Source organism: Triticum urartu, chromosome 4, assembly GCF_003073215.2.
Source record: "Triticum urartu cultivar G1812 chromosome 4, Tu2.1, whole genome shotgun sequence".
Taxonomy (NCBI): Eukaryota; Viridiplantae; Streptophyta; class Magnoliopsida; order Poales; family Poaceae; genus Triticum; species Triticum urartu.
In genome coordinates, this window is record NC_053025.1 from 501,910,561 (window position 1) to 501,918,484 (window position 7,924).

Below are 7,924 nucleotides of genomic sequence, written 5' to 3' on the forward strand. Positions count from 1 at the left end.
CAGTAGGACCGGGCCGTCCGGCGCCTCAAGGGCCTCCTCATCGTCTCCTCCTCCTCCTCCGATGGCTCCTCGTCCGATGACTCGGATGATCCTCCACCAGCCCCCGGTGGCTATAGCTGCGCCGACGACCGGAAGGGGATGGGGCTGCCCCGGAAGTGGTGAAGATCCGCTTTTCTTCACTTTAATTTTAAGTTTAAAATGTAGTTTCAAGTTGTCCGTCGTTCATGTAAACTTTGGTGGTCGTTTGAACATCTGATCTTTTGGTAAAAGTAATGACTTACCTATGTTCGTTTGTTTATCTATGTAGTTCGATCGATATTGCATGGTTCAGTATGAATATAAAGGATCAGATATAAGATACACGGATGTAGACGAAACTATTTGAGGAGTGCCCGCGGGCACGGGCGTTTGAGAGGATTTACACGGCCGTTGATGCTCCTCCGATATTATGTGGGACGGATGGAGTAGTTTTTTCTTTCCCTATATTTTTTCTACTCTTTTTTTTGAGGGACTCCTCCCGGGTTGAACCAAGTCGGTTTGTCCCCCTCCCTCTCAACCTCCACAGCCGAACTGAACTTCTGAACCCCAAGGGTTCCGCTGCCCGGCCCTCCCACCCTCGCGATGGCGGCTGCTCCTGCCGCCGTCGCAGCCGCTGCGGCCGCCTCCTTATCCTTGTTTGCGTACTACCTCCTCTTCGGCAGGAGCGGGTCCAAGTTCCCATGGACCCGCACCACCGGCGCGGACGACCGGAGGACGCGGCGGAAGGGCCTCGTGGAGGCCGTCGGCAACACGCCCCTCATCCGCATAAACAGCCTCTCCGACGCCACCGGGTGCGAGGTATATTCGTGGGGTATCTCCTGTGTGCAGCTCCGCTTTGCTGTTTCGGTCTAAGTATTGAGGTAGTGAATTTGGTATTCGAACGGGCTGCAGATTCTGGGGAAGGCCGAATTTCTGAACCCGGGAGGCAGCGTGAAGGACCGCGTGGCGGTGAAGATCATCGAGGAGGTAATTTGTGCAATTTGGTGTATAATCAATGTTACTCCCTCTGTTCACTTTTATAAGGACACTTCAGACAGCGTGCAAAACAGCTCAATTTCAGTTGTCTGAAACAACCTATAAAAGTGAAAGGAAGGAGTAGTTTATAGAAGCCAGAAGGGGAGAAGTGTGAAGTAGATAGAGTTCGTGGTGTTTCCGCAATAAAAAAAAGATAGAGTTCGTGGTGAGAAGTTCCTGAGCGATTCATGCAATGTTGGTCACGACCACATGTTTTTTAGTCATTTGGGAGGTCATGTTCATGTGGCGAGTTCCTCCTTAATGAAGGATATGCTTATTGGAAATTTTAAGTATAGTCCTAGCATATGTACCCTTTTATATGTTATGAGTTGCTAAAGGAACAATCACAGTTGTTCTGGAACAAAGCATTCATGGAAAGCACCATTCAGTTATGACTTGTGAGTTTCAAGTATAAAAGAAAAGGGATTTTGAATTGTGCTTTTTTGGCATGAAATGCAAAAAAGTAGATGATAATATCGAATTACTTCCTTGCATACTTGGATCTAGCTAAATTATTTACATTTCAATGGATGAGGCATGAGATACGTTGTTGATATTCAGTTTTTGGTACAGTATATTGATCTTATAGAAATTTATTTTATCTTTTGACTTAACATGACACTGGGATTTTTATGGTGATTAGGCTCTGAAATCTGGGGATCTTGTCTGTGGTGGTGTAGTAACAGAAGGGAGTGCCGGCAGCACGGCTATTAGCTTGGCCACTGTTGCTCCTGCTTATGGCTGCAGGTGCCATGTTGTTATTCCTGATGATGCTGCCGTTGAGAAGGTATGGAGGTTCTGTTATGTTCGAGAATTCTTGGTGTACTAATTAGGACATTCTGCTGCCGTAGCACCCTGAATTTCTACTTGAATTGTCTTGTTGTACTATAATAAGATGAACTAATTTAGATCAGACCAGCTAGACCGGGTCTGAAATCAGGTTCTCAATGGGCCCAAGACCTATCACAAAAAATAAATCAAGATAACACCATAGGATTGTATTTCCAAGTATCAATATTCTGGGGTTCAGGCCTGAGCTTCCGGGACTGGTCTAGACTTGAGCCTGCCCTTTCAAGGGTGTGGGGTTTTTCAGGCCTGGTTGGATATTTTAGATGCTCCGGTGGGAATTTCTCCTACCAATGTTGCACAGTATTTCAATCCTGTTTGTTGCTTATGTTCCTGCTATGTAGTTTTACTCAAAAGATTGCTTTCCAGTCTCAAATAATTGAAGCGCTTGGAGCTACCGTGGAACGAGTGCGTCCTGTTTCAATCACTCACAGAGACCATTTTGTCAATATTGCAAGAAGAAGGGCATTGGAAGCCAATATAGCATCAGCACAAAGGGAACCTAATGACATACAAACTAATGGTTCAGCCTATGTTGATACTAAAACGCTGAACTCCAAACAAACTAACGGTTCAGCACATGCCAGTTCTGAAGTGCCTGACACTGGCAAATGTTGCCCTAATTCTGATTCGAAGGGAGGTTTCTTTGCTGACCAGTTTGAGAATATGGCAAACTATCAAGTGCATTACGAATGGACTGGTCCTGAGATATGGAAGCAAACTAAAGGGACTGTTCATGCCTTTGTTGCTGCCGCTGGTACTGGCGGTACGATTGCTGGAGTTTCACGATATCTTAAGGTTTGTATGCTTATTATTGTCTTTCTTCTATATATGTTTTCTTCTTGGGTCAACTAATTTTTTATTGCTATGATATTATTTACTTAGGAAATGAACAGAAATGTCCGATGCTTTTTAATGGATCCACCTGGATCTGGTCTGTTTAATAAGGTAACTAGAGGGGTTATGTACACAAAAGAGGAGGCTGAGGGCAAAAGGCTGAAAAATCCTTTTGACACTATTACTGAAGGAATTGGAATCAACAGGGTCACAGCAAATTTTATGATGGCAGAACTGGATGGTGCTTACCGGGGAACAGATAGAGAAGCTGTTGAGATGTCAAGGTACATACTTTCTGAGTTTAAATTTTTATTGACCAGCAGTTATGGAATAGCTATGCATACGATTTTGGTGTGCGATTCCTGTACTATGCAGTTCCAAGCCACACAATTTTGAAGAATGACTCAATCTATTGGTGTAGGCGTTTTTTCGTACTGAGATCGTATATAAATTGTCGTATGCACAGCGTTGTTCTAGCAGTTATTATCTGAAAGAGAAACAATAATTTGTTTAGTTGTATAGATTACATCATTTTTTTACTGCAGTCCGCCTTTAACTGATCAACCAATTAGCCTGATCTTGTAATATTTCCCTACAACTTAAATACATGTTGACAATATTATCTCTTGGGTTATTGGGTCCCTTGACCCCTCAAAAAATAAAGAAAAATGAGTACACATCCCACCCTTTTCTCAAACTCCAGTAGAAGCCTCAATCGTCATTTGTTAAGCATGTTTTTAGAACCAATATGAAGACTTACATACTCCCTCCGTTCCTAGATATAAGGTGTATAGTTTTTGGAGAAAAAAAATGCGGACTATAGGGTGTATTGCCTTTGTTGTCAATTTTACCCCTCCACCGATCAGCTCACACACATGAAATCCCTAGAAAAAAGGAGATGATTTATTTAGAAGACTCCCACCCATGATTTGAAGGGGAGCCTTGGCACAGCGGTAAAGCTGTTGCCTTGTGACCATGAGGTCACGGGTTCGAGTCCCGGAAACAGCCTCTTGCAGAAATGCAGGGAAAGGCTGTGTACTATAGACACAAAGTGGTCGGACCCTGCGCAAGCGGGAGCTACGTGCACCGGGCTGCCTTCTTTTTACTCCCAGCCATGATTTCATGTGTGGGAGCTGATTGGTAGAGGGGTAAAATTGACAACAAAGGTTATACACTGTATATTCCCTTTTTTTCTCTCAAAAATCTATACACCCTATATCTAGGAACGGAGGGAGTATTTATTTAATCACCTTAGACATGATAGTTGATGGAAAGTTTGCCGTTGTTCATTCTTCTATCTTACCAAGTATGTTACTGAACTGTGAAAATACTTCCATCCATCTGACCTCAGTTACTTGAAACATTAATTTAGGTTTCTGCTGAGAAGAGATGGACTATTTGTTGGGAGTTCTTCAGCCATGAATTGTGTCGGGGCTGTAAGAGTTGCCCGGGATTTAGGTCCAGGACATACAATTGTGACAATTCTCTGCGACAGTGGGATGAGGCATCTAAGCAAGTTCTTCAATGATGAATATTTGGCCAATCATGGGTTGACACCAACTGCTACTGGTTTGGAGTTTCTTGATCAGTAAAAACTTCACAGGGGAATGCATGATTTCAGCAATTTTGTCATTCTTCGTTGTCCGTCTTGAAAACAGTTGACGAGTGAACACCGAGGCGCCGAAACATTCCATCTAACAAGGGAACTGTTGGCTCCAGATAATGGACCTCAAATTTTATGGCACCCTGATCGAAGGTTCCTCTGGAAGATATAGTTATGTACTTTAGAGTAGTTGTCATAGCCATTTAGTAGGGGTTGGGATAGCCAACCATTCAGACTGTTCTACACTGCAAATCTTCTTGTTTTTCTTCAGGCTGTTGTACACTGCTCAAGTCACCTGTTCATCTATGTATACGCAGTTATTTAGTATACAATCATCTATGCTACTACTGTCTTGGTTCTCTGAGATGGCAGCACACATCAACTAGTCTGCGATAAAACCATTGTAGGTGTTCTAACAGATCATCGCATGCATCATGCTAATGGTAAGAGTACTGAAAAGAACTGGTATTCTTTAGTCATGAAAGTAAACAGAAACATCTGTCACCAGAAGGGTGATTATGAATATTTCAGAACACCCACAAGTTATGCCAAATCAAAAAACAAATAAATCCTATGTACCTCCTCCTAGATTGTGCATCCTACACGGCCACTAGTTCTGACGACTTTTTCGCCTCCAGCCAGTGCTTGGCAGCAACGCTCGTCGTCAGGAACCAGCCGGCCTTGTCGGGAGCGCCATGGAAGGGCGCGTCGAGCTCCTTGAGATGCGACTCGAACACGGAGGCCAGCCCTTTGTCAGAGTACATGTTCCTCCCCTCCCCTGTGTGGATTCCGAGCAGCGGTGGCAGCTCTTCTCCGCTCTGAAGCGTCGTGTACAGGTCGTTCATCCAGACATGGAGAGTGGTCAGGGCAGCGCCGACCGAGAGGCCTCTGAGGTGCAGCGACCACTGCGTCTGCGTCCTCGTCTGCACGTTGCTGTAGATGCCGAGCTGCAGCGCGGCGTCGAGGAGCGCGCAGGCTTTCTCCATCTGCCCCAGGTTCACGCACAGGTCCATCAAGCAGTTGCAGTAGGGCATCTTCACCACGCCACGGACGCCGCTCAGGATGCCCCTAGCTGCCTCCTTGAAGGATTCAGTGGAGGCTTTCCTGTCCGCCAGGAGCTTCACCACGGTGCCAAGCTCGGCATTGCTTCTGTCGATGCAGTCAACCACCTTGCCGAGCTCCTCCACCGGCGTATCCGCTGCCACGGTAAGAAGGCAGCCGCAGAACCGGTCGTCGGGCGTGATTTTGAGGTCCTCTAGCATGCCGAATGACCTGACAACGTCGTCGGTGCATCCCGCTTTACCGTAGCACCGGATGAGCGAGGTGAGGATGAAGATGTTGGGCTTGAAACCTGCCTCTGCCATCTCCTTCAGTATGGCCTCTGCACCAGGGACATTGCCAGTGCAGGAATATAATGTCACCATTGATGAGTAGGTCCAGCTATCAGGCTTGCACTTGGTGTCCATGGACGACTTCATGTCTCTGAAGATCTCCTCGGCCTCGTCGACGTAGCCGATGTCGGCGCACATTGACAGGAGCATGTTGTACAGCACCACGTCGATGTCCATCACCTCGTCCTTCGTCTTCCGGTACACGATCATCGCGTCCTCACCGTAGCGTGCCCTGGTGTACGCCTGCAGGAGACAACAGTAGGTTGCCCTGTTGGGCTGCACCTTCTGGCTGACCATCTCTCTGTGGATGGTCTTCACTACCCACGGCCGCATGGCACGGCCCATGGCGTCCAATACGGTGTTGTACACGACCAGGTTTGGCTTGACGCCGACGGCCTTCATTTCCTCAAACACGTTGAGCGCGCCGTCGAAGTTGCCGCTGGTCGAATGCACCTTGATCACCGTGGCGCATATGACAGGGTCGAGCTGGCATCTCTCGGACCTGGCACGGTCGTACAAGCGGAGTGCCATCTCGGCGTCCCCGGCGCGGCCGTACGCGTCGATCACGACCGAGTACGTGAGCATGTCCGGCGAGCACCCCGACTCCGGCATCTTCTCGAACCACTCCACGGCCTTGCCGGGCGGGCCGCAGGCGCGCGCGCAGCTGATGACGGTCGAGAAGGTGGTGTTGTCCGGCTGCACGCCGTCCCGCAGCATCGCGTCCCAGAGCGCCTCCGTTTCGCTCCAGCGCCGCCGCTTGCGCAGCACCTTGAACACGACGTTGTAGAGGATGACCTTGCTGCGGACATCCGCGTTCTCCAGGAACCAGCGCAGCGCGAGCACGGCGGTGGCCGGGTTGCCGGCGGCCGTGTTGAGCACGATGGCGGCGTCCTGCTCGGAGGGGGTCTCGGGGAAGGCGGCCTCGAGCGCGGCGGCGACGGGCGCCTCGGCGGGCTCGCACGCGGCGAGCGCTGCAGCCGCGGCGGCGAGGCGGGCCCGGCGGCCGGATCCGGCGCGCGCGCGGGCGAGTTCGGCGGCACGCGGGCTGTTGGGGTTGACCCAGAGGAACCTCGCAGTGCTGGAAATCTTGGGATTCTGGCCCGGGTCGGAGGGAGGCGCCGGGTCCTGGGGCGGCGAGTCCTGGACGGAGACATGTGCGGCGGCCGGCGAGGCGGAGGAGGAGTGGTTCTTGGGCTGGAAGGAGAGCGAGATTGGGCGGTGCGGCCATGAGAGGAAGGAGGAAGGGGACGACGGGCAGATAGGTAGGGAAGCCATCTCGCTGCTCTGCCCCGCTCTGCTCTCCTGTGGGTGGATTGTGGGGTGCCCACTGCCCAGAGCTTCGCTTCGGTTGGGGAGTGACGACGCGACTGTGTCTTGCTGTCAGCAAGTGGGGTCGAGATGCCAGGGACACCTCGCGCCAGAGCGAGGCGAGGCGCTCTTCCCGCCGCTCCTCGTGAGGTGAGACCCCAAACTGCCAAAGTACACACGAGACACGCCGCGCCGCGCCGCGTCCCTCGCACTCCACCGCCGCGGCGGCGCCACCGCCCCGGGCTCCCTCGCCGACCGACCGGCACCTTCTCATCCTCACCGACTACCCGCCGGGCTCCTACCCGCGCCTACCCCGCTCGACGCGTTCCCCGACTCCTCTCGAGCCCACCACCGCCGCGGCGGCGGGATCGGCGTCGGATTCACGCACGCCGTCCATGCCACCGAGCCGTGCGGTGCAGCCGCTCCCGCGTGTGATCCTGCGCGGCCCGGTCGTGCACTGGATGGATCGCGGCGAAGCGTGGGCTGCCATTGCCTTGCCTCGGGCGTGTGATTTACCCGGGCAAAGTCGTCTTCTCTCACGAGGGCGCGGTAGGTGTTCGACGAAATAGACGAGCCCGGAGTTTCTCCCCGGGATCAATCGTGTTTCAGGAGCTTCTAGTGCTCGAGAGTGGCTTACCTGCAGCTTTGTGTTCCATGGTCGCAGGTTCTGTACGGCGCGCGACTGAATTTCAGGGCATGATGCATCAGTGACCAATTTCTAGCACAAAGCTGCCCAGTTATACAATCTGCAGTTCTGCCCAGGTACTATGGACGGGAGAGCCAGTTTTGAGCCTTTGCGTTTGTTGTTTAGGATGCTACTTAGTCTTGTAGCAAAGATGTTGATGTTTGTACCATTACAAAGTAAGCTTCAGTTAGCTAAATAAAC

General features: G+C 50.7%; 2 protein-coding genes across 2 annotated transcripts; one reads left to right on the forward strand and one right to left on the reverse strand.

The window, feature by feature from the left end:
* The first annotated feature begins 525 nt into the window (after positions 1-525).
* On the forward strand, positions 526-4,715 carry LOC125552290 (cysteine synthase 2-like). The gene is made up of 6 exons (XM_048715789.1): positions 526-837; positions 931-1,005; positions 1,697-1,840; positions 2,269-2,697; positions 2,785-3,020; positions 4,109-4,715. The coding sequence occupies exons 1-6, from the start codon at positions 622-624 to the stop codon at positions 4,326-4,328; spliced, it is 1,320 nt and encodes a 439-aa protein (XP_048571746.1). The 5' UTR covers positions 526-621; the 3' UTR covers positions 4,329-4,715.
* A 70-nt stretch (positions 4,716-4,785) lies between these two features.
* Positions 4,786-7,075, reverse strand: LOC125552289 (pentatricopeptide repeat-containing protein ATP4 homolog, chloroplastic-like). The gene has a single exon (XM_048715788.1). It carries the CDS (start codon positions 7,003-7,005, stop codon positions 4,939-4,941), a length of 2,067 nt encoding a protein of 688 aa, XP_048571745.1. The 5' UTR covers positions 7,006-7,075; the 3' UTR covers positions 4,786-4,938.
* Positions 7,076-7,924: the final 849 nt, after the last annotated feature.

Excerpts from the sequence above, each read along its gene's own strand:
- LOC125552290 (XM_048715789.1), top strand. The coding sequence starts at position 622 with ATGGCGGCTGCTCCTGCCGCCGTCGCAGCCGCTGCGGCCGCCTCCTTA. Across the intron at positions 838-930 it reads CCGACGCCACCGGGTGCGAG|ATTCTGGGGAAGGCCGAATT; the intron begins GTATATTCGTGG and ends AACGGGCTGCAG. Across the intron at positions 1,841-2,268 it reads ATGATGCTGCCGTTGAGAAG|TCTCAAATAATTGAAGCGCT; the intron begins GTATGGAGGTTC and ends ATTGCTTTCCAG.
- LOC125552289 (XM_048715788.1), bottom strand. The coding sequence starts at position 7,005 with ATGGCTTCCCTACCTATCTGCCCGTCGTCCCCTTCCTCCTTCCTCTCA.